Source organism: Heliangelus exortis, chromosome 13, assembly GCF_036169615.1.
Source record: "Heliangelus exortis chromosome 13, bHelExo1.hap1, whole genome shotgun sequence".
Lineage (NCBI taxonomy): Eukaryota > Metazoa > Chordata > Aves > Apodiformes > Trochilidae > Heliangelus > Heliangelus exortis.
In genome coordinates, this window is record NC_092434.1 from 15,401,462 (window position 1) to 15,429,053 (window position 27,592).

A 27,592-nucleotide genomic window follows, 5' to 3' on the forward strand; every position below is an offset into this window, starting at 1 on the left:
CTGCACATTATGCTGCACACAGTTGGCTTGCTTTGTGCTAACTTGGAGGAGAAATATTAACCAGCTGTCTTTCCATGCAGAATCCCCCATAGTTTGGTAGAGATACCAGGCTCTGAGCAGTAATTACAACAGCAGAGGTCAGTGCTACAGCACCTCCCCTACGTTCTCTCCTGTTTGAAGTCCAGTCAAGCAGCAGGGTCTTTCTCTGTGGAACATCTCCACCTGCAACTTTGCACAAGGCAAAGCCAATAATGGTGTCACATAAAATTAAACACCCATTTATTGGTATTCACCTTTTTCTCACCAAACATTCCCTGGGATGCAATACTGATACAGTATCCACTTCGCTTCCTATAGGGGAAATGTTTGTTCATCCAAAACTATCACATCTAAGCATTAATGCATGAAAAGATTTACAAACTTAACCTCACTGTGTAAAGGACCCAGCATTGCAACAAATGTCAAACCATAACATGAGCACTCAATTCCTTCAACATGTCAGTGTGGTGCCTGGTTGGTGCCTATAGTTGGTTTCAGGCAATTTTGTGTCTTCCCATGCAGCTCTTGTGAAACCAGTAAGGATTCATATGCTATTCATACTCAAATATGCTCAACTGTGGCACAAATAGCAAGGGATTTTAGAATTAAGATAGAATTAAGAAATTTTAAGCTAGAATTCTTAAATTAATGAGAGGATTAAGCTGAGTAAAGACTTAAGTGAGTTGAGACAAACATTCTCAGTGAATGAAGAGTTTAGTCTGAGTGATCATCTACAATTTTAGGACTATCATGAAGAAGAAGGAAATACCATTTAATTCAACAGAAATAAAAACCAGGCCAACCAGGGTGCCACTGGTAAATGTCTTTCTGTGTTTCCCAAAATGTGGTTTCAAGTCCATGACATAGCTCCAGTCTCTAGTGCAAGAAGGAGCTGAAATATCTTGAGAAACAGAAAACAAAACAGTGGACAAAGGTGTTGGCAAAAGACAATACAGTCTCCGACAGGGCTGAAGCATCTGTGTCCAGCTGAACCCCCTGGCACACCTCTGAAGTGTGCCCAGTGCTCCAGGGCAGGGGAGAAGTCTCTACTTTACGGGTTTGACTCCACATCAGATGGTTTAGCACCAGGCTCCTGTGTTCTCAGCCTTAGGAGAGCACTCCTTCTGCACTGCAGTGATGCCATGCCCAGAGCCCTTTATAAAGCATCCATACTTTACAAAGTACCCAAGGCACTCAACCAGCAGCTGTATGTATGGTAGGAGCTGGGTCTGAACCAGGACAACCCCGTTGCACTTTGCTGACTTTGTGTGCATCTACTCTGCTATCCCTGCATGGCAATAGCTCCAGAATTAGAGTGAGGAGATGCCAGTGTTCAGTCTGCATGGAGCCAGCTCAAGGCTGCAGGTTTTGGAGCACAAGCTCTGCCCCACACAGCTGAACACCCACACCTTGGAGACACAAACCCCTGGGAAACAGTTGAACTTAAGCAGTGCTGTACCCGAAGTAAAAATACCTGGAGCCTGGCAAACCACATGCAAAAAGAGCTCCATCCACAGTCACTTAAAGCAGGTAACTTGGTCTTCCACTGTTAGAAGAACCAACTTCATTTTACACTCTGAAGGAAACTGGCAGCAGTGACAACTCAGCTAGGGTTGCCCAAATATATAACACAAGAGATGCTTGTAGGAGAGCCTTGTAATTGAGTACAATTATCATGTTTCAAATTGCCTTCTAAATTGAGTATGTAAATTAATTTCTATAGATTGCATACTTTATATACTGACAGCCCTTTTAGCATCTTTTAGCATCTACAATTTGCATTACACTTTATATGATAAAAAAGTAATATAACTACCAGAGAATAGGGAACAGAGCTCAGGAGACCAGGACTGTATCTATTTATATCTTAGCAAATTTCCTGATACTTAGTCTATGCAAGCCATTTAGGTTTGATCCCATAAAAGTGACTACTAATTTTTAGAAGTACTTGGAAGTCTTTAGAAGTGTTTTTGCTGACAAGTTGATGACAATTTTGCAGTCTGAGCAAATCTGATACAACACATCTAAAAATTGTTTAGATTAATTACACCCTTCTATTGATCATGCCAGATATAGGCAAATAACTTCTGCCTTTAATTAAAAGAGAAAGAGCAAACCTCTAGAGATGTATAATCATATTTGGGTTGAAATATAAAATTATGACTAATCTGAGACTGGAAAAAGAAGCCTAAGTCCAAGATCTTTAACTTCACCTGCTTGTATAAAGCCTTCTGAATTTCTGAATTACTGCATACAAATCTTCCTAGGGACGAATAACACAACTGGCTCCCTAGAAAGAACCAGTCAGAGAAAAAAGTCCAGGGGAATTTTATACCTGAAAGCCTTATGTCATGTTTTCTGGTAATGGAATAAATGTGTTGGAGTCAACAAAATACAGAATAGTTTTCAGATCAGAACACTAGGCATTTCTTTTTCTTTTGGTTTGGTTCCTTGTTCAGACTCAAATGCTCACCACTTCCATAAAGAGTATGTTCTGAAATGCTTTGAGTGGAGACAAAGCAACAGGTTATAATAATCCTTATTTTATAGATGGGGACACTAAGACACAGAGAAGAATGTATTGGTTCCAACATTACTTATTATTAGAATGATGACTGGTTCCTTCACTTACTGAGTCCCACTGAGCAACTTCCTTCCTGCCTCCTCAGTAATATTTGTCTTTAGTTAGGTTTATTTGTGAATACCAAACAGCTGAGCTTCCCCTTGGCTCTTTGTGATCTGACACCAAATTAGAGGACCCAAATGCTGCACAAAGACAAAACAGAAGAGAGAGGTGCCAGCAAGCTGACTGCTGTTTGATGGTTTCAACAGAGGAGAACTAGTTCCCTGAATGCAGTGTGGAAGTAAGGCAGGAATTGGTACCAGAGTTATTGGGTGACTGGAGGAATCTTCCCATGGGAGAGCACAGGGAAGGAGAGGACCAGAAGTCATCTCCCAAAGAGAAAGCAGAATCTCTGAATGCAACTCGAGTCTGAAATCCCTTCACATTCCTGCTCCTCTGCAGGAATGACTTTTGGGAGGACTTTTGGCACCTGTATTTACAGTGATGTACTGTCTCAAAGTCATTGCAAATGTAATTTACACTCCCTTATACAGAAAGCAGTCCTAGCATAAATCAGGTTCCTTTGCACAAATCCCTAATAAAAAAAAATTTTAAAAAAGTTAATTTCTTATTCTAGTGCATGTTCTTTTATTCTTGGTGCTGTATAAAATATTGCTAGAACTCTGATTAAAAATATCAGAAAGCTTACACAGTTTATTAGCTCCTCTTGTATTTTGTTCAGTATAATATACTAAGTTTCTGGTCTATTTTCTGTGAGCTCCATTGGCTAATATTTATTCTCAGTCTTTTCTCCACAACATTTTCTTCTCCTTTTTTGCATGTATTTCTCATCTACATTCGTTCTTTCCTCAGTAACAACAATCTGCAGGCAACATAGTAATTCTAGTTGTCTTACTGCCTCTGATTTTTTCTCTCTCTTGTACTCAGCACTGGGAATTACGAGAGTTTATTATGTTAGCAGGATTGGACAAATAAGCTTTTACTTAAGACATACAAGGCAGATATAATTTAAAGAAGCTGACAGACAAAATGCTGATACAAGTTGGTGCTTTATCTCCTCCAGTTCCCCAGCTTACAGATTTAAAGAGATCAGTTTATGCCATTTTATTGATGACTTGTACGTGTCCCATTGGAAATGGGACAACCTCAACTCAGGAATGGATGTTGGCCATGTTCCAAGATCCAATTAAAGGCTTAAAATTCAGATGTTGTGATCTCAGAGCTTCCTGAATGCAGAATCTTGTAGTATCTCTTAATTCACTTTCCCCTCTTTTTGGACAATATAAGGGAAGTAACTGAGTACCTAGGAGACAGTCAGAGATTTATCACTCAACCTGCCTTAACAGAGACAGGCTAAAACCAGCTTCAGCTGCTCCTGGAATAACTATTCCTCAATGTGAAACAAGAATAATTGTGCCATAAATTGAGCTAACTGCATTTTCTACAGCGTCACTGATGTTTGCCAAGTGGTATGACCATGATGAATGCAAATTTCTTTTCAAATCTGCCCTTCTTCAAAAAATCAATAGTTTTCAAAGACCATTATAAAACTTCTATTTTTCAAATGAAGAGGGTTCCCTCTTGTGTAGACAATAGTAATCTGGACAGAAGAAAAAAAGCTTCTAGACAGAAGCACCTGCTTCTCCCCTCCATCCCTCATCAGCACCTCTTAACCTAAATCACAGTATAGCACTAGATGGTTTATAATTTAGGGTGCTGCTGGGACAGAAATGTGGCTTCTAATAGGTAAACATTCACAAACTTCTCTCAGATACCCTCCAAAAGGGGAACCCTTCCAAAAGGTTCTATGACTTATCTTCAGTGGTCACAAAGAAAAACAAAGAAGAAAAAAGGAAAAGGAAGCAAAGCCTGCCAGAATTACAGCTCAGAAACATCAGCTGTCTATGAACATTACCTTGCTTAGCTGCCCAGTTACACAGCTGGTTTGACTGCTTACAGAAGTCAGCTTCTCTTTATATTTTATGATCCCTTAAACTGATAAAGGGAGCAGAACTCTTGGATTGGTGATTCTCCTGAAAATCCTGGGAATCCCACATTTTAAATGGCAGTTCTGGCAAGTGTTCCCAACAGAAAGATGCAGTGCTACCTCCTTCTTAGAAAGGAAACCCTCTAGGAAGCAGGATTCTTTACATACCCAGAAATATATTTGGGCAAGAAAAACAGGCAGTGAAATGGGCACAAAGAATGCAAGTTCAGAATCAGTTTTTCTGACACATAATAATCCAAAGGACTTGAGCTTTACAACACTCAGCTCTGAGAGTGACAGCAGTGTAACCAGGATAGCACAAACTACCAAAACCTTCCCAAGACCCCAGACAAACATTCTGACCAGAAGTCTACAAAGCTTTTCCTGGATACACTTACACTACCCAAGCTGGCAAATAGAATGAAATTTGGCATCCCTGCCCAGGGTTCAGTTACACCTGTGGATCCTCTGGCAAATTACAGTATAGCAGGAATACAAAAAGCTTTGGCACATATTATAAGCAAACATTGAATTAGATTTGCCTATTTAAATTTAAAGATAATAGGGTCTTAGATAAGATAAGAAGTCTGCCTCTATGTTAAAATAGCTATACTGTTATATAGTTAATAATATTGTTATATAGTAGTTTAAATTACCTCCTACTTTCTAAACAGAAACATTCCCAAATATATGCCACAAACACATGGTCACTACCCTTTTCACTTGTTATTAACCTTACAGTGCAACAGAAACAGATCAGATGTTTTATCAGACCTGAGATAAATCATCAGCATTTCTTACTAAGTATAAGAAACTATAGAAGCAGAACTACTACAGTTCTTAGTTGATTGTATCTTGATGCTTTAGGAATCAAAATGGAATTGTGTGCAACTCTCTCTTATCATCATGTGGATTGTTCTAACGGGCCTCAATTTTCCCAGCATGTTTCCACAGTTTAATAGTGTAGAGACATTTTTTAGCTTTCTCTATTTTAAGTTTACATAGGTCTGCCTACTTTGGAACTTTTCAACTATCTCATTTATCTCTGACTTGATAAGACAAGTGCTTAAGTTAATCATGAAGTACCATCTTTCTAGTAAGAGACTGTATGCAGACAACTGACACAGCTGGAATTCTGTTCCTCAGGATTTAGTCCCTCATGTCTGCAGTCATGCAGGGCAAAGCACACAGTACTTCAGTTTCTCTAAAATGTAATTCTCCTCAGAAAAAATGTAAAGGTCCTCCAGTGAAATGAGCTTTGACTTCTAGGACTTGTTTTGTTTGTGCTAAGTAAAGCCAACAAAAATGAACTTTATTTTTACCCCAAAAGTGCATAGCAAATAAAGGGGATTTAGCAAGGGGAGGAGACAAGAAAGGTTGTGACTATTAAAAAAAAAAAAATTAGCCTGCCCTGTTAAGGAACAGGCTTTCCCTTGCTATCAGTCTACTGTCTCAGTAAGCAACACAGAGCACTATATCCCATTTAAATTTACCAACTGTTGTTGTTTCTATTTAAATGCTTTTCTCATTTGCAGCCACACAACAGCCTATTCAAAAAGTAATTGCAAGTAACTTTGGAACTGCTCAAGTTGCAGGAAGCCAGCTGTTAACTTAGCTAGAATCACAAAGTAATTTTGGTCAAAAGAGATCTCTGAAGGTCATCTAATATGACTCCTTACCCAAAAGCAAGGCTAATTTCAAAAGCACATCAGTCTGCTCCAGGCCTTTATTGGCCAAGTTTTAAAATCTCCAAGGACAGAGATTCTGCAGCCTCTCTGGGCATCTGTTTACTGTCCGAGCAAGAATCAACAAATGACAATTCCAAAATCCCAAAACACTTCCAGTGGAGGAGAGTGCTATCACTATGGCACTATGGTGCTAAACAGACACTGTTTAGTGGCCAGTGAGAGCATCAAGGAGATGCGGGAAGAAGCAGAATATGAGGCTTCAAGCACAAACCAGATGGCAGTCACTGCTAGCAATGGCAGTGAGGTAGCTGCTGCTGCAGTGCACCTCCCATTTCTGCTGCCCACAGGATGAAATATGTAAAAAACTCTTTCCCCCAGTGACTTCACTTTGTTTCTGTGTATCTGGTGTGTAGGCGAGGAGTTCTGCACCTGCACGAAAGCCGTGGAATCCATGACCTTGGCTTGCCTCGCTGGCAACTTTCCCTTTGCCTCTTGGTGGTGGTATTCATTCTTTTCTTTAGTCTCTGGAAAGGCGTGAAGACTTCAGGAAAGGTAGAGCTAACATTGTCCTTCTGTCTCAACTACACTCTTTGTTTCCCTTAACAAGTCTCCTAATTTTAGGAAGCAAGCAACTAAATCACTGCTTCTGAGGGGTCCTTGGGAACTAAACCATGTGAGAGGCCTTCATTTGTGTACAGTGGAAATACACAGTCCAGATTTAGCCTTTATTTTATTTATAAGTTTTCATTGTGAGAAATCTAACTGGAAATTTACTTGCTTATTATTTTCAATTCAACGTTAGTCTCATCCAGAAAATATTTTGAAAGACTTCAAATTGTCTCAAATATGCCTCCTGTTCTTAACCAAATGTTCTAATGCTTTCATGTTATTATATAAAATGCCACGATGAAAGTGATGTGAGTTCCTCTCTGACATCCCTCAGAAAACACCTGAACAGAAATTCCAGGGTAGGATACATCTGACAGCTTTTTGTACATTTTCATGTACAAAAATGTCTCCTACTGGTATCTGTAAACATACAAACATGAAGACTCATGATTCATCATGACATGATACATGCAAACAGAATTTTCCCCCAAAATATCCTATAAAGAGCTCTTCCATTGAACTGAATGGACAAAACCAAGGAAGTGAGAGCTGTACTTTTCACACATTCTTAAAGCTTCTGTAACAGCTGATTAATCTTTGGGATCTCTGTTGTCTGCAGGTTGTTTGGATAACAGCCACTTTGCCTTATGTTGTGTTATTTGTCTTATTAATACATGGAATAACCCTGCCTGGTGCATACAATGGAATAAATGCATACCTGCACATAGATTTCAGAAGACTGAAAGAAGCCACAGTAAGTGTACTTTTCTATTTCATACCCTTGTTATTATTAAACCTGTTGCCCCTGTTATTAAAACTGAGAATATTAGATCTAACTTCTGAAATTATATGGCCACACTTCTGCTTTGGCATCAGCTCTAGTCCACTGTCCCTCAGAGTTCAAATTCCTAACACTGTCCCTAACAGGAATATCTCAGCCTGAACCCATAACTGTTCTAATAAAAAAACCCAAAAACCACAAAACCTGTATAAAGGCAGTTTCAGTCATGTCAGTCCCTTAAGACTTTGTGGACCTGGCCAACTGCAGCATCTTTTTTAAGGGGAAACTGAGCCATGCAAAAATTTGGTCTTCAAAATCAAAAAATTAAAACTTTGATATTTTTTTTTTTTGAATCACTGGGTTAAATGGAAACCTGGTAAACAAAAATCCTGCCCCATGAAAACCCCGCTAAGCATACCAAGTCAGGCTGAACTCACCTAATCATGATCCTTCACACAAAAGACATTCTCAACACTATGTTGTTATCTTACTATTTAAAGTAATGTACTCTATCATGTAACATTACAAGACATTCTTACCAAACATATCCAAACCAACTCAATTTGTGGAGCACCTTCTCATTCACTGCAAAGCAAGATCTAAGAGTATAGTCACTAATTCATTAAATCACCAAAATTTCAGATCTATCAAGAACAATGAACTGGTGAGTACAGACAGATCTTAGTAATGGGCTATTCTAAAAATATCACAAATCATTTGTAAATCAGCAGTATCACTGTGCATGGATCCCTAAGCCATTTAAATGTTTACAAAAGTAAGAAGAAAGGACATAGTTCTCCATTTCAAAAATATGCAGCTTTCAGAGGGGTCTCTGCATAGTTGCACTACACAATTTCTATGCATTTTATTTCAACCTTTCCTGAATAATTAGAAAGGCAGACAAAGAGCCTGAGTGCTAGAATTCTTTGGGGTTTGTAATACTAAAATTGGAAAATAGCATTTCTTCAACAACAGAGGTTATCTCCATAGCCCAGACCCCATCTCATTCCAATTTGGAACAGTTATATTGAGCTTCAAACGTGGGACTTTCATCCACCATTGTCACCAATGCAGCAGCTGCCTCAGTAGTTCTTGCTTATGCATGCAAGTAATTAACTCTCAAGAGTTAACGAAATTAAGTTTCTCTACAAATCCAGACCTCAATAAATGGTATGCAGTCTTCATCAGGCCATAGCTGAAAGAACTGTGTTAAGAAAAAAAAAAGAGATCACTAAGATAAGTGCTTTTTTTATGTCACCTTAGGATGGGGTAAGGCACTCTTTCCATTGGGTTAAATATGAAAGGTTGGCACTAAAATAGCAGTGCAGATGGAGCTAATAAACTGCTTAGATCTGTTAGTAAGCTGCTGCTGAACAGATACATTTGCTCTGCTTTGTGGAGATGGATGAAGATGATATCCAGTGCATTTTAGAGTCTTGAGCACTTGCCAGATTTTATCAAACAGCTAAGATGTAATTTTGAGAAATGTTATTAATCATTCCATTGACTTAATCACCCTTGTCAGTGATGCTTGGATGCTTGTTTCAACATATATCTGTGTAACAAGTGAATTAGTGAAACAATCATTAACCAGGGTAGACTAATTTCAGGCTCTTCATTCAGGAGACCAGCCCAGTGACGTTGTTCCTGAGCCTTGTGTGCACATGTTGAGTGGATGTAGAGCTGAGGAGTCACTTTAGAAAACATTACAGCATTAAAAACATGTTTTCCCTAGTGGACAATTCTTAAAATGACCAAGCTGCATCCAAACTGAACTTTAATTACTGTCACAGGAATAAGTACATCTCCAACTAAGTGGAAAAGGTGACAGATGACCTGCATGGTTCTGTTCACAGCAAGCCAGTCATGCTTCAGCTTCTGCAACAAGGACACCTCTCATAAAATGTACTAACAGACCCATGAAGAAAGCTCTCTTATGGGAAAGTGTCCTGTTACCCTTGACCTATTATTTTTAGTTTTCTGGTCGTACATTCCAAACTAACTTGGAACAAGAGCCATCATAAGTGTATTTCTGTCACCCAGGAGAAAAAGAATGTAGTAATTTCAGTGCACAGTAAAAGCTCTGAAGTACAGATCCCAGTGGCACACCCCACCATGGTATCAGTGTCCCTGGAATGAAAATTTGCCCACATCTTTGGCCCTTACCATTTTGGGTTGAGCCATCCCAGCCCATGACTGTGCTCCCTGTAGCATCTCAGGGGGGCTGAGAAGCACTGACACTCCCATGAGCATGACTGCTGGTCAGTTTTCCTAAGCCAGTTGTCTTGTAGACTCTTGCATTTCCCTGATACATCTTTCAGAATGAACTGACACTGACAATGTTGGTATCATTGTGCAGGTATGGATTGATGCAGCTACTCAGATATTTTACTCCTTAGGAGCCGGGTTTGGTGTTTTAATTGCATTTGCCAGTTACAATAAGTTTGACAACAACTGTTACAGGTAAAACCAGCCTATTTTTTCATTACTGCTTCAGAATGATACTGTTTTGCTGTTAACTTAAATAAGTACTAAGCTAACTATTTTTAGTATTTTTTTTAAATGATGCTCAGTCTCGTGTGGACATGGCAACCAACCCAAATCTTGAAACACTGTCTTCCTTACTGAAATTTTAGCAACAGGCAACTGCCAAGATATCTGCTGTGCATCAAAACCAAATGGGATTAGGTTTGGACTTTATAGACAGCTGTGTAAACTGTGCTTGTGTTTGCCTTTCAAAAGTACCATTAAGAGCAACAGTGAACACAGGACAAAAACTTATTGGTCCAGGAACTAAAACTGGAAGGATTTCGGTTTCCAGAAGAGTTTCTGTGCTTTGGGATTGTATTTCTGATATTTTATGTTGATCTCCAGTTTAGGAATGTACTTTAAATCAAGTCAGTTTGTGTTTTGCTGAATCACCACCAGGGAAATGTAACCAGAACTGCTCTGCACCATCTAAAAACTTCCAATATTTACAAGTTTTGTTAACATTCCATTTTGGAATGAAAACCACAGTGCTTTAAAATTTCCCATGAAATATATATTCAGAAAGTACATGCATTATAAATACTGTGAACTGAAGGATGGCAATAAAATGTTACAGTGAAAGGTACATAAAAATGTATCCTGGAACTGCCTTAAACAGGTTAAAAGCAGAAACTGTGGAATAGTTCTGGTAGCTTCAGAGAGCTTTGTAAGTTAGATTGCCAGCTGACTATTTGCAGCAGGTAATATTATCAGGTTTGAGAACATCTCAACTAGAATGCTAGCCATAGCAGTCTCCAGAAACAACATTTATTGTCCTCTGCAAATCATTTTGCATTAATCTCACAGCAGCTCCCTATGTAACTGTTTTTCTTCTGTCTTCCAATTTTACTATGAAATGGAAAAAATCCACTTGAAACAAAGAAAACACCACAGACTATGTGTGAAATCACACTATTCAGTTCAATGTTGCTTCATTAGTCTTACCTTCCCATGCAGATTCATGAAATACTATGTTTTAATTCTAATTATAAAAGCAAGCTTCAGTTCAGTAGCATTTACAACACTTAGCAGTATCTTTCTTTTGGTCAAATAACTCCATAATATGCTGACATGTTTTGTTCAAAAGGCTTGCCTGAAATAGAACAAATAGAAAATAATGCTGTTTCCAAATGAAGGTCATGACTCAGCACTGTAGTGTCCCTTCTTCACCTCAGCTTCTTTGAGAGGAGTAGTGCCAATAATACTGAAAATCAGAGCCAGAATATATGAAAATCTGTACTTATATTATGATCTGGTTTTAGACAAAAAAATTCTGTGAGCTAGCTCAGCTCAGTTTATAGGGAGATAAAAGTTAATCCAATTACTAAGTGGGGAAAAAAACACTTGTGTAAGAACACTTTTAAATTGTGGGAAACAAGAAATCCTGTTGCCATCTTAACACTTACGAATACCTAGAAAATTTCTTTTTAAAGAGTGAAAAGAATTTGAGTTTATGGGTCCAACCAGGTACCCCTTCATCGTCCAGTCTTCCCCCAGGAAAACCCTTTTTGCAGGACTTAAATCCTTTAGTGCTATGAAAGTAATGTAAGGAAGAGGGTAAAGTTTGGTGTATGGCACCTGTGCTTTTGGGTAGTGTAACTGATAAGAGGAAAATATATTTAGTTTCTGCTTAATAAACATCACTTATGTTCACAGAGCCATGTCCTCTGTTCTAAATGTCATTTACAGCAGCAGATGCTGTGCATTAGGTAGACTTCTGAAGACTTCTAATTCAAGCTAGGTTTCATAACAGAGGTTATTAATACCCAAAAAACCTCATATATCTACCATAATATTGTAGCAGATTGACTAAACCCCACAATTTTTATAATTATTACTATATGATGTACAATGTGCAAGATTCAACCTTTAAACTAAGTTCACTCTTGTAACAATCTGAAGAACAAGATTTTTTTTCCAGAAATGCTCAGCTGGCTTCATAGCTGAAGGAACCTCATTACAGATTAAGGATGGTTACCCACTGCCAGCTGAATGGCAGCACAGTTTGCTAAAAATGCACTCCTAGAAAATAGTCCTGAGTACCTGTTCATGTGAACTGGTGAACAGAAAGGCTCTGTCACTTCAGGCTACTCTCTTGCTGTGTTATGGCTACCACCTAGGATGATGACATTACTCTTTAATATCACAATACTTAAAATAGCTTTGCAGAACTTGGGCTTCAATCAACATATTAAACAGAAGTATGTCATTTTCTGGCATAGTATGCTGACATGAGCTTTTTTTGATCAGAATTAATTGCATAGTTAGTACTTGCACAAGAATCTTTGTATTACTATAAGATAAACCCCATCTAATTCTGGGTTTATTTCTACTGGACTGTTCTCTCTCTCATCATTAGGGATGCTTTGCTGACGAGTACCATTAACTGTGTCACAAGCTTCATCTCAGGATTTGCAATTTTCTCCATCTTGGGCTACATGGCTCATGAGCACAAAGTTAAAATCGAGGATGTAGCCACTGAAGGTAGGAAGTGAATTTTATACTAGTTTTACCACTTCAGGTCCACCATTTCTTGGCAAATGTGTTCATATTTGTCTCAAGCGAGTGTGTGAAAATCTCATGGAAGTGACTTGAATTCAATTTCTTGGAACTGAAACTGTGTGTAAATGCCTGGCTGAAATGTGAACTCTAAATGGTATTGATTCAACTCACCTCTGCTGAACTGAGCTTCCCCAACATCCTCCCCTCTCAAGTTCCACCTGTGCAACAAACCAGCATTTACCACTGCAAAGGGCCCTGTCAAAGTTTTACTGTTTGGTGACAGAGGGCACTGGTTTGGATGGTTCTGGTAAGATCTACAGTGGAGCCCTTCCACTGGCAACAGGTTACTCATTATTAGAGTTCTGTATCTCTCAGGACATCCCAGAGTCTGCCTGCCAGACAGCAGTGTACATACAAAGGGTTCCTTCTCTACTATGCAGCTGAAAGATAGCTGGTAATGTTAGTAATGTTGTGAATCCCCATAAAAGATTATTAGAAGTGGAAAAGAATGGGATAGTTTGGGGGGTTTTTAGTATAAAACTGTCATGAGTATATTATTAAAGAATTTAGACTATATTTTTGGTATAATGCAAATTTTCATTTAACAGCTACTCAGAGTGGGATGTGGACTGATGTAAAAATCAAGTTAGTCATAATTTAGCTTATTAAAATGAATAGGTTTGTGAAACTAAGAACAATCATTTAGTAATTTATTTTGTTCTTTTTTCCTACTTCAGGAGCTGGTTTAGTTTTCATCCTGTATCCTGAAGCAATCTCAACTCTTTCAGGATCTACATTTTGGGCTGTGGTATTTTTTATCATGCTCCTTACTCTTGGCATTGACAGCTCTGTGAGTACTTTTTCCTTCTAGCCTTGAAATTTTTCCTTTACTGCTATATTCTGTAATTGGAGAGGTATCAACATTAAACAGAGGCTTTATTAAATTTCAAATAAACATTCTTTACATTCCCTGAATGAGTTTTCAGAGTCACAGCCAACATACCAATAGTGTTATGCCTGGCAGTATCACTTAAAGATTCACAATATTTAAGAGGCTTAGAAAGAGATCAACTCTTTTACAAGCAGTCAAATATAATTATACACTGCTGGTGTTTTATGACCTTACACAGAGGCTGTTCCTCAACAGTTATTACTTTTTAAAGGTATGACACAACATCACTGTTATGAATTATTACTACTCCAAACCTGCAATAAGGTTTTGGAATGATATTTGCAAAACACAAACCACAGTAAAACTTGAAATAGAGTGGTTTCTAGAAGAGATTTTTGTATGTGCTGAAATTCATTAATCTGCCCAAGACAATTTCTAAAGTTGTCTCATTTATTCTAGAAGCAATGATACAGAAGCTCCTCTAAATTTAGTCATAAGATAAAAATCACACCAGATTGCTTAGATAGTGGTTTCACCTTACTAGTTTCTTACAGTGAAATGTCTACTCTAACAACTGGATTTGCTCTTTCCTTAATGGGATGACTTTCACCCTACCATGATATTCAACATGACAGAAACTTCAAGCCTAGAAAATATCCTAAGTCCTTTAATACTTATACTGCTTTGTTTTTGCCAACGAGGCATTATGACATCCTGTTATATATATATATTAAAAGCTGATTTTAGCTCAGTGAAAGGGCATGAATGACCAGTAGGAACAGGGAAGAGTGAAGAAGAAAATAAATGCTAAGAACTGTTCAGATCCAAAACAGTTAATTTTGCAACACAGCAGTAAATTTAAGGCCATGTCAAGAAACATTTGAATGATAAAGGCAGGTGGAGATCGCTCTTTCTTGTGAAGATAATTTAAAAGCTATGAACTAACAAGCTGTGGCTTAGTTTAGATCTTTCTTTCTAAAAGGGGAGGAATTTGCCTGTTCATGTTTTGTTCAGGATTTTTCACCATTTACCTATGAAAACTCATGTCAGGCAGTATTTTTATGGTGGTGTTCTCAGCTCTTCCACCACATTCAACTGATCAAGTCCCTGTGGGGAGTATTGAAATTTAAAAAGCTAAAAATCAAATAACCCCAAAGCTAAGGTGGAAGAAATATATACGAATACTCTTATTCATGCACACAAGCCTGCACTGGGATAGGAAGAAATAATACAATATGGGATCTGTCAAAATGTACGAGCAAACAGAAATCTGGCCATGCAAGGTTAAGCAAGCAATAATGAAAAGGACAGAAAATGAAACAAATGTTTGCAAACAGGTTTTGGAGTAAGTATCTATCTTGGCAGAGGGGATTAACATGGGAAATAAATCATGATACATTAAGAAGTGGTCTTTAACCCAAATAATCTGCACTGTCAGTTTCCATTTTCAGCTTCTCAAAGACCATTTAAATGCCAGTATGCTAAAAACTTCTGAGAAGTTTATTGCAAAAAAAATTGCTAATGCTCAGCATTAGCTTCTAGAAAACAAAGTTAAATTCTTCCACGTCATCAGTCAAACTTCCTATGTAGCAATTATTCCAGATCTGTAAAGATTTTTCTCAAAATGGATTTGGTGAATCAATGGCTAAATGGCTTTGTTCAGTACATTTCCCCTAGGTGCTTGGTGTGCCTGGCTCAATATTAGAGTTTGGTTACTTAAGTATATTAAAATGCTCATTATTTGTCCCCAAAGTACTGTCTATTTACTATCCTGGTGAGTCACCAAAGGCTTTGCAGAGGATATGGCTACCGAGCCAACATCCATTGCAATTGATTTCCAGTTCCCCTTCCCAATGGTTTGCAGCTGAAATGGCAGAAATCATACAGTGGTTGGCAAATACCTCTACCAGCTGCTTTATATTCTTTGATCTGTATTTGCAACACTCACTAGCATTTAACCAGAGCTTTTGCCTCCCTTTCCACAGATGGGTGGAATGGAGGCTGTCATCACTGGCTTGGCAGATGACTTCCAAATTCTGAAGACACACAGAAAGCTCTTCACCTTTGGGGTTTCTTTTGGCACTTTCTTACTTGCCCTTTTTTGCATCACCAATGTAAGTACAACAAAAGTTTCCATCAACAAGCTGCCTTAAATATCCAGTTTGTCTCATCAGAAATATGAACAGGCTCAGGTGACTATTTTTGTTATAAGTTTTAAGTCTTCAAGAATTTTATTTTATTTCAGTCATATCTATATGGAGCTTCTCTGTTTTTTGCACAAGGTATCAATCAAACCTACACAAACATCTTTGTTCCAAAGAGCTAAGTGTCTGTGCAACTGTTGGGTTTGTTTGGGTTTGTGGATTTTTATATCACATTAAACAGAACTGTGTTGAGTGCTTCTTCCTGCATGAGGAACTAAGAATTTCAAGCAACCAGACCCTTACTCATCTTGCTATTCTCTTCTTGAAGCAAATAAGAAGCATTTACTTCTTGTAAAAGTTTAGAATAATTCTCCTTTCCCCTATGTGTTTCTAGATCTTGTCTCTCACTCTCAACACCATTACAAGTACACAAGTAACTTAACCTGAACATCTACTAATCTGTCCTTATCACTACCATCATCCTGCATGATTTGCCTCAGAAGGCATTTGACAGCTAATTCATGACAGGATGAAAATTACAGTATTACAGAATGGAGAGAACTCTCCCTTTCTTTTTTTTTTTTAACAGAAAAGCAAAAAGCCCTGCAAGTAAAGATACCAAAGGTGTCAGAAAGCAACTGAAACTTGAGGTAGCCAACATGACAGTGGATGTCCTGAACATCTCTCCTTTCCCTAGAAATGGTTTTCAGATTTATTACTAAGATTACTGAAATGGCATAAGTTTCTCATAACAAGGCTCTTTTTTTACTAAAAGAATACACAAATATTTTTACTCTAGTTTTCTCAACTGGAAAACGCTCGAGACACTAAAAATTATTTTAAATACTTAACCTTAATATCAAGCTATATCCATTGTTACCTAAAGAACTGAACATGCTCCTTCCTATGCAAAGTTTTAACTGGAATACAATTTCCTGAAGTGCAAGACCACAAGAATCTCAGTGGTTAAGAACCTGAACAGGTGTCAATGGCTGCAATTACACTGCCTTTAAGTGAGCTCAAGATGTTCAAGTTAACAACCTGGTCCTTGCTTTTAAGCAATAGCCTCTATTTAGACTTAAATTCACCTCAGCAGCTGGAATGTACAAAACTGCCCAGGCTTTCCAAACGTATTGATTCTCGTAACTGAAGAAGATAATTTCTAATGTGTACAAATTACAAAGAAAAATTTAATGTGATGGTCTCAGAAAGAATTATCTGGTTTTGTCCTCTGAAATTTTAAGGCCTTGTTTTCAAAACATGGTTCTTACAAAACCGTATTTGTTATTCACTTTACTAAGTCTGATGGCAAAGGCATTCATTTAGAGCAGGTGTAGGGCAAAAACAAGAGGTCAAACTCAAATGTCATTCAATAAGCAACATTTTCTATCTAGCACAACAACCAAAGTTCATTCAGTTTCTGGACAAGCCCTCACAGAATTAAAAATTCAGACAAAGTCTAAGAAACTGGTCTCTGTTTCTATAAACAGGCACAGCTTAGAAAACCATCCTTTTAAAGGATAAAGAAAACTTATTGATTGCACAGATTAAAATCAACTAGAGATCTAAATAGTAAAAGTGCTGTTTATACCACTGGTAAAAACATAGAAAAAATCCTTTCTTAATTAAGATTACATTTAGCTGTAAAAAAAGATTTTACTGGAAATCTACTGCAACTGCAAAGATTTCAGTTGTTTCCGTGTGACAAAGAACATCTTGAAATGCTTTAATGAGGTTCATTTTGAAACAAGTAAACATATCATGGTCTCCCATTCCTCATTTGCCCAAATGATTAAATGTAATTTACACAAATTCATACTACATTCTAAAATGAGGCACAAAGTAGTCACAATGTAGCTAAAAAAAAAAATACCAGTGACCAAAGACTGGTTCCAGTTCTCAGTCATAAACCACTGAAGACCAGAAATGTGCTGCTGTGAAGGAAAATCTGGTTTGCTGAATCCACTGAGCAAAAGGCTCACAAATACCACAGCAAAGAAACTAAACAGGGAAAAGCTACTTCCATACTGGACTGGTAACAGAGACAACATGTAACTGGTCCCTTTGCAAGAGCAGTGGAAAAAGGAGATGCAGGCACTCTGGGAAAAGGAGATATCCATCTAAGACTGTAAATTCACTGGACTACTGAATAATTTGACTTAGGAAGAAGCTGGGTGAGAGTGGCTTGCGGAGACTTCTGTAGCATTTCATTCCTGCTAATAATTTTAGAAGATCTTTATTAAATGCTGTAGACAGACCTTGTCCCACAAGCTGCTCAGCAGTCCCCCACTCAGTGCCTTCCACTGAAAACTTTTCTTTCTACATTACTGAGTGCCAACAGTACAGGTAGGCAAGTGAAGATGTTGCTTCTGTTTCCCTGTTCAGTGCCAACACAGGTGAAAGGATTCTTCAGAACAGCTGGAAGTCTGATTCCACTGCTTTATATGCAAATATGAACCTGTTTGCAGCATCAGTTCTATATTAAAACACTTAAGATAATGTTTTATGTGAAGCAGATTTCTGTGAACTAGATATTAAATTACTGAGATAGTTCTATTTCAATTCCTAGGGTGGAATTTATGTGCTCACACTTCTGGACACATTTGCAGCTGGGACTTCAATATTGTTTGCTGTTCTAATGGAGGCAATTGGAGTTTCCTGGTTTTATGGTAAGCACTTAATTTTCCATCTGCAAAATCTTCCCTAAAATTCCAAACACTTGCTTCAGGCTTTCCAGTTGTTTTAAGGAAAAACAGCATAGCCTTGTACAGATGAAATCATGACAAACCAGGTTTCATAGTGATTTTCATCTAACCTATGAATAGTAACAGGAATGCAGACATTCAGTGGGCCAAACTTTGAAACCCAGGACAAAGCCAGAAAAAAAAAAGCTTCCTTGTGAAGAAGATTGCAGTGGGATGGAAATGTTGCTACTTTTGCCTATATTTTGCAGCTGTCAACACAGTTGATGACTTGCAGACACAGGTTTATACCTGGAAGTTTAACATCAAGTACAATGCCTAAATACAGATTCACTTGTTCCTCTCTTCCATGATTTTCCCAGAACCAACCTCAAGGTCCCCCCATGCAATACAGATAGAGGTAGTTTATCTTCAGAGAGTTACATTAGTCCCTTTTGTTTGAGATAATATTCTACTTTATTGTAAAAAACTAGTGAGTGGATTAAAGATTATCCTATTTCATAGCATGGTATAGAATACACAACATTTTAGACATCAGAAATAATACTATTTCTGTATTTGATACTAGTATTTTATACTGATTTATGCTGCTCTATCAGTTAAAAACTGTTGATAAGTGACTGAGGTGAAAGAATAGCATTTATGCATAAAGCAATTCAACCTACTAAAGAAAATGTTTTAGCTGTAATGTACTAAATCTGTCTTCTGCCATCAGCATGGAACTAGCAGCTCATGTGCTGTTCTCTCTCAAATTAGTGAGGGCACTAAATGAGTGAGGACACAACTGTCTTTAATCCCTGAGAAAGAGCTGAGTGCAGGATAGTCACCATAGCTTAGTCTAGAAGCAGAAGCATAAAAATATTCTTCAGTAAGGGCAAGTTATTATCTGCTGCTATTAAAACAGGATTTACAGCACTTAACAATAAGTAGGCTTTGTATGTGGCTCACAGACTAAGCCAGTGTTAGTTTTGTTTATTGTTGCATCTTCTGTCCTTCATCATCCTTCCCTTTCTCCCTCCTCCCACCCCATAACAGGAAAAATATCTATTCATTTCTCTTAAGCAGCTGACAGATGCTTTTACTGACACAACATGACCTATTGCTTTCTAAAGAACTTATTACAGCCTCGGGTGCTATTTAAACTGATTAAATCTGGCATGGTCTTGTCTACCTCTTTTTTCTGATAAACCCCAGTTGCCTTAATGACCCAGCCGAATATTAAGCCAGCCTGAAGGCAAGCATTGACATTTTGGCACAGACCAAAAAGGTGGAAATTTAGTTCAAATTACACCTATGACCAGCTCCTGAAGTTTCTTCTTGCAAAGGCCACCTGTACTTGTAAGACAAGAGAGCTGGTTTTTTTACTATACAGATCTGTTTGTTACTATTTTCCATTTGTGGAGCCCTAATACCACCCCTCTGATGCATATCCTAAGAAAAGGCTCTTCACTCCATGACACAAGACAGGTCTTTGCTTTCACTTGTAGGAAAATCTTTACACAGTCTGATTTTAATCTGAACATCTCCCTGAATGATTAGAATAAGCCCAAGATGAGCTCCTCACTTGTAATCTCTTAAATCATTCCCCAAAAAAGGTCCCCCAGACTGACATTTCAGACCAAAGAGTGCATTTAATTGAAGAAATAAAATCTAAGGTTGACATTTCGGTTTTGCAAAAGGAAAAAAAAAAGTAACCAAGTACTGACTGCTGGTACTCATCTTGGCTCATAGATGCTTTTGTATGCATCTGTACCCTGTGCAAGAGACAAAATATGAATGCTCACATTTTCATAGAATGAAAATAAAAATGTAGCAAACCAGCTTGGACAGTTTACTCCTCTGCCGTGGTGGGGAAATGTTTCATACTGTTCTGTTTGCTTTCACACTAGCACAGCTGCCCCTTCTTTGGGAATAGTCCTGGTATGGCTTACACCCTTATTGTCACCAGATGAGAGTCACCAGGAATGAGTAACATTGCTCCAGAGTTAGAAAGGGAACTCAGGAATGAAAAGGAACTGTGCCCTGCAGGATTTGCAAAGGAGCACCACCCAATGGCTTTTATATTCTTTTTATCCCTTCTTTCTCAAATTCCCAATGCAAATGATCACTGAACTGCATGCAAAAAAGATATTTTCTCATCTTTTCCTGGACTTGTATGACTGGAGATCTGCATTTGATAGACACATCCTCATTAGTGAAAAATCAGGAGAGCAGAAGAGTAGTGAATGGATGGCAGAATGCTTGTGGGGCAGGGCAGAGGCCAGCAAGGGTGGCATTGTGGGGAATATCGTTAAAAAGCACCTGATAAGAATCAGGAAGAAGCAGCCTTCTTTAGGCAACTCAACAAAGTGTCCAGATCAGCCCCTGCTTCTGACAGATGAAAGTATCAGGAACAACTTCTACACCTAGATGCTGGGTGGGCAAACTACAAAGTGACACTTTTCTGGATCTGCTGCATGCACTCATGAGCTGCTTAGGGATGTGGGCAGGAAGCTAAATAAGTCAGAAGAGTGACCTGCCAGCATATGAGGCATATTGTTACTGAACTGTAACAGAAGTATAATCCAGAGATTAAGGGAAGCAATTACTCTCTTCTACTTGGTATTTGTCAGGCTGCAGTACCATGTCCTGTTTTTAACTATCAGTGGAAGAAGGTGGTGTCAAACTGAAGAGAGTCCTGTGATGGCCTCCAGGATGTTCAGGAGCTGGAAACAATGCCCTGTGAACAAGGTCTGGCAGAACTGAGTTTATATAGCCTGGAGGAGGCCTAGGGAGGACCTGATAGTAGCTTTCAAATACCTATAAGGAAGTTATAAAGAAAAAGAGTCAGGCATTTCACTGAGGTGCACAATGGGACACAGAAAACCATGATCAAATGGAAAGAAGGAAAATAATTTTCTATATAAGGATAATTATACATTGGAACAGTTTGCCCAAAGAGTGTTTGATGATTGTTCTTAGAGGTTTTCAAGACCCACCTCGAAAAAGCCAAAAGAAAGCTCTTATCAGTTAACCTGACCTTGATTTGAGCAAGAGGCTGAATTAGAAACCTCCCAAGCACTGCTCCAACATGAATAATATGATGGCTGTATGATATACTGCAATTCCCTAGGGGCCAAAACATAGAATGAATTAGTTAAACAGTTTCACTATAACTCTTTATTTGCATACAAACTGTGTGAGTTCACACATGTCCACACAAGTAAACCTTAATATGGGAAAAAAGCAGCAAAGAAGCATTCATAGGGAAAGGGAATTCAGTGCAAAATAACATCAAGATCAATTCACTGTGCATTTTTTTTCCTCTACTACTATAGTGTTCAGTGTAGCAAACTTATTTCTTGCATTCATTTAAATCATATGTATGGTATTAAAGGCATTATCACTAATTTTACTTTCTAAATTTAAAAAAATATATATCCAAGCATATAAAAGAATACTGTGAATTACATCGTTAAAATGGGAGGGAAGAAAACATCATACAAAGATTGCTTAGGGAGCCAAACGATTGCTGGACCTATGACACCACTTTTTGGCAACATGCCCACAAATTATTTCAGCCATGGCCATTGAGCAGTTACACCTCAGGGCCAGGCCTGCTCAAGGGCTTGTGTGCCAGTGAGTGGTTCTGAAGCCATCAGCAGAGCCCACAGAGCATATGACTGACAAAGAACCTGCAGCCAGTGGGTGCAGGAGGCACTGTTAAAGTGTAGACTTTCATTCTATCCAAACTCTCATCTCTGCATCAGTGAGATGAAAGGTTATCCCAATGTGAGGAGGGCAATCTGGATTTGTAGCCATATCTACTTATCACTTTCTTCCTAATCTGTTCTTCTTTTTGCAATATTGATTTAATTCCCTAGCCAACACAATATTATGTTTATAAAGAACAGGCCAAATTTTCTATGTTGTTCATTAGACTGTAACAGTGCAGACATCCTCAGGCAGCTACAGTGTTCATTAGTTCAGAAATTACACTGAAATTCTCTTTTCAATATATTTAACCAGGACCTGATCATAGACTGTAAGAATTTCTTACTTGTTTTTCACTGGAAAAGCAAAGAGATTCATTCCATACTCAACACCAGGTCTCCAGCAAGTAATCTGCATTTTTGTTTGTGGCATAGCAGTTCCTTCCTGTAACTAGTGACCCACCCACAGTCTGAGTTTATCCTACAGAATTAAAAAAAAAAGCCTGGGTAAATGCTTTCAAAAAATGGGGAGGAAAAAAAGCCCTACAGGTACCATCATCTGTACCTATAGCTATGTTCTGCTTCACAGGTTGCATCTGAGAAAGATTATTTGAATACACACAGTACTGAAAAAGCAAGCTATTGAAAAAGCAGTCAGAGCATGGCCTACTCACTCCTCCATTGCCATTTGAGCTCTGGGTACATGGGTATGGAAATCTATGAATAACATTTTTTGAGAGATCTAGTCCTTGTCTTTGACCTTCTGCACAGTGATATTCATAGAGTATTCTGAGTATTCATAGAACTTGAAACTCAATCAATTTAAAGTTCACAGGAGGCACTGCAAATAGAATTAGATTAAAGAACATTTACAGATCATTTTGCCTATTTTGCTTCACCTGTACATAATACTGGGGAGGGGGTTTGGAACCAGATGATCTTAAAGGTCCCTTCCAGCCCTGACAATTCTGATTCTATGATTAAAGAAATCCTACTAAACTGATCCAAATGTAACAAAACAAATATTATGGGTAAACTATTCATGCTCTCTAACAAATAAATACTTATGGCAAAAAGCTGCATTTCTGCTGTTTACCTAATAGGGTCGGGGATTAAAAGTAAACTTCCTGAACACATCAACTGCAATTAACTTAGAAACAAGTAGTTTGACATAACAGATTGCACTAGAGAGAACTACTCTATGAGCCAAAGTATCTAAGGTGTAAAGTCAGAAACTTTTCTTTTAGAACTGAGAAGGATATTTTTCCCCATTTTTATATCAATGATAATCATCCCATTCTACCATACAGTACAGAAAATACCATGGTCTTAGATTAAACTTTTGCAAGATGCCCATACTGTTAATTCCAACAAGAATGGAATCAATTAAAAAACTGGAAAAAACTGACAGTGAAGTGGACATTTTACAGTCATCATAATATGCATGTTGCTTTGCATAGCAAATTAATGTAAATGATTTAATGCAAAAAAGTGTTCCAGTAAATACTGATGATGGAAAATGTCCCACTGAAGATTAGAGTATTTCCAGAAAGCCAAAGCATGCAAATTAACATGAATTAGTATTACAAGACTTACAGCTTGATACCCTTGTAGATTACTCAAAATATTTAGCTGGCTGAGGCTAATGCCACTCACATCATGCTCATGCAGTGCTTCCTTTCATATTCACACAGGATTTGTAACACTTAAATGTGTAAAACTCATACAGAATTAGAACGTGCTGACTGAAATACCACTGATTCCATGATTCTGTTAAAGAAATATGAAGGAACTCAGGACCACAGATTTTTTTCTTTTCACCTTGACCTGTACAGCATAATCCGTTCTGACTTTGAAGGCACTCTCTAGATACTGTTTCTGAAGGGCAGTCAACAAGGTCAAAGCATCTTCCTTTCTGCATTGGCTGTGGGAAAAGATTCCTACTGCAACTATTAACACCGGTTTTACAGCTATTAATACTTCAACAGACATAAGTACTAAATACACATCCTTATCAACACACACACACAGCCTCAGCCTAGATGGACCCAAGGAGTACTGCAAGACAGAGGTGGGTATTTACAGCTCTTCCCCACAATGCCACTTGTTAAACACTTCATTCAGGTGTCTCCATTTCTCTGCACTGAGTTCCACTGCAGCTGGAGTGATTTTTAATGTAACACCACTACATAGTTTTCCTGACAGCAGAAATCTACTTCTTGCTAGTTTAAGCAAGTTTAATTAAGACTAGTTTACAAAGTCTTATACTTGTATACTGTGTGTTACTATCAAGGTTGTGATAATTTAGCACAACCATGATAATCAAGCCACCCATGTTTCTAAACCTATACTCTGTGTTCTTGGTACAATTAGCAAGGACTCTTTGATTTGTGTCATTTAATGATTTTCATGTTATCCTCTGCTGTCTTAATTACTGTATCAGGTCAAAGTTCTGACTATTCTTGAGTTTTACCCACATGAAGAGATCATGTATCTTCTAAGATGTCTACAACAGATATATTACTAGATATTTACATGCACACAGAGGTAAAAATTTTAGAATATTACAGTCAGTATCATAATTTTTAAAAGCACAGGAGATTCTAAAAAAGGCCAGCTGTTTCTTACTAATGTAGTTTTTTTACATACTTAAACAGAAGCAGCATCTACCCAGCTCCTTGAAAAGGTGATAGAAGGTGAAATGACATCAATATAGTGAATATCCATGGTATTCAAAGCAACACTGAAAGACAAGTATGCCTTTAAATGAAGCAAATAAACTTCCCTTGACAAATGAGGAATTGTATTCTTAAAAATGTTGTGGACTATTACAACCTATGTAGTCAATAATGTTATGAGTGCACTGAAGGAGAAACCAGACCCTTAATTAAACTGTTTAATGATAATGAGAGAAATTCATACATGTCCCATTCACAATTAAATGCTAGGTATTTGTGAAATGCCACTTGGCAAAGGTAATGCTGTTTGCACCAGACCTTAAGTGTCTACAGGCACATTCCTGGATCCAGTGATGTCAAAGACATCTCAGCACTGGAAGATCACTGCTGCTACATGTCTTATGATTTGAAAGTCATTATAGTCTGCTCCTTTCTGAAAAAGCAGATGGTGTTGGGAATGCAAGATTCTCCTCAATTTAGTTCTATGCCAATCTGATGTTCACATCCCTTCTAGGTGTGGACAGATTCAGTGAAGATATCCAACAAATGATGGGTTTCAAGCCAGGCCTCTACTGGAGATTGTGCTGGAAATTTGTTAGCCCTGCTTTTTTACTGGTAAGTGTTCATAATTATTTCATCATGGAAAAAATAGTCTGCTGCTTCCTAGAATATACAATAGGAATCGAGAGCAAGATACTGTGCCTGATGTTGTCAGGATACATAGAAGACACTCATTTAATTATTTTTTCTCCTCAATTACATTAACTCTATTTTGTGTAATACATAGCAGTTGTAAAAGAAGCTAATTGTGGATGTGGTCATCTTCTGTTCTTTTACTTCAGCAGGATTTAAAGAAAGCAGCTCAGGCTGAAAACCTAGGCAGTGTTTTCCCTATCCCAGAAGCATCTATGTATATTAAACATAAATCACTCTGCTGGGAAAATAAACTAATCAGAAATTAGAGACTGTGTTAGAAAGAATTTTCTTTTCATTAGAGAATACTAAGTCCCCCAAATAGCTACATGAAACACTGAAAAGATGTATGAAATATCTCTTGTAACCTGCTTGATGTGAAAAACAAGTGCTTCATTGCATTTGGGGGAGAAAAAAAAACAGTGTGAATTCAATTGCTTTGTGTAAAGGTTAGATTCAGAATTAAACTACAGTTTTTTACATTTGAATCTTTCCCTAAGCATATTAGTAAATTGAAAGCTCAGGATGAATCATGTGGAAATTTGACCTTGCTATGATTTTAGGATACTATTGCATTAAAACTGTGCATTCTAAAATCAGTTCTGGTGTTCCAAAGATACACTGGGTAGGCTTTTATAACAGCCTTCAGGCTTTTTCTTCCATATAAAAAAGCTTCTGGCATCAATTCATCGAGCACCTACAAAGAATGTATTAATTATCCATTTAAACACTGTTCTATGGAGAAGCTCATATGGAACCATATCCTGCAGCACTTCAAACATGCTGACTCAAGTAGAACAGAAAAATGTTGCACCAAGTATCCTTAGGTCTTGCACACTGGGAAACTTGAAAATTTTAACTCTTTTACCTAAAGCAGACATGTAGTAACCTTGCTAGAGAAAGGTGAAGTGGTTGTAAGTCAGCAGCTTAAGATTTCTTGGTGAAATGGCCCCAATACCTTCCTCCCAAAGCCTAAAAACCTGAGGGTCAGAATGAATCTGTCAATCTGTAGGTAACACATCTTCCATCCATCACAATGCACAATTTTTTTTTCCAGCTGAAAGGGCTAAACTTGAAACATCTCAACAGAATTAGTAGGTACCAGTGTGTTTTCAAACCTGTGGGCATGATGTCACACTATGTAGGGGACACAGGAAGCAGTCCTGTTACAGCTGTATTTTTTTTCAGTTTTCTGAAAGGCAACATGGATATTACAATCTTGATTTATGAGGGAAAAGTAAATATAATTAACTTTCTTACAGCCTCTCTTTTGGGTTCATTATTCAATATATTAGGAAGGTGAAACAAATCATATAAAATCGGCCAAATTGGTTTAACCAAGTAATTTATAAGTGAAAACTACAAAGATGGTCACTAGCATGAAAAAAAGGTAGTCATCTAATAGACTACATAATTTGAAACTGCAAATCCTAAAAATCTGGTCATTAGATCTTAGAAACAATATTTTTCACCACTTACATGAAGCATACCAGCTGCTTCACCAGAAGAAACCAAAACCATAAGCATAGGAAATACAAATAAATTTAAAAAATCAGTTATAATGTCTTTGAGACAGAAAGAGAGATACTCACATATTAGGAAATATCACTTTGAAGCTTTTTCTCTGTGCTGTCTGCAGCTATGTACATCATCCCAAAAAACCAGTCTCAAAACAGTCAGTATTTTTCTAACTACCTTTCACACTATCAGCTTCCTTTAACCCACACCATTACTCACCCTGTGTAACCTTTGAAACCCTAAGCTCAATATACTGTAATTTCAAATTTCCTTATGGAACAGACTATATTGGCCCAGAGAACCAAAACAAGGAACAACACATGTTACACAACCCATATGGATTTAACCCCTAATTTTACATGCCTCCCACTGAAATTGAGTAGACAACATCTAAATTAAGTCTAATGCCTCTAGGAAGCAAAAAAGGGGACAACAGATCTTGCAGAGGTTTTTCTTGACTAGAAAATCTCTTTTTTATATCTGTAACAACAGTTTATATGTGTCAGGAGCAGATCTTCCCAAAATATAAAAAAAAAAATCTGTGTTCACAGTAG

The 27,592-nt window shown here is 37.7% G+C and overlaps 1 protein-coding gene across 1 annotated transcript in view; it reads left to right on the plus strand.

The window, feature by feature from the left end:
- Positions 1–27,592, plus strand: part of SLC6A2 (solute carrier family 6 member 2) — a 62,579-nt gene that overhangs the window by 30,012 nt on the left and 4,975 nt on the right. Inside the window, 8 exon segments of the mRNA XM_071756962.1 lie at positions 6,712–6,850; positions 7,527–7,661; positions 10,048–10,151; positions 12,577–12,701; positions 13,457–13,569; positions 15,597–15,725; positions 18,325–18,424; positions 25,342–25,442. Coding sequence (XP_071613063.1) covers positions 6,712–6,850; positions 7,527–7,661; positions 10,048–10,151; positions 12,577–12,701; positions 13,457–13,569; positions 15,597–15,725; positions 18,325–18,424; positions 25,342–25,442 — 946 coding nt within the window.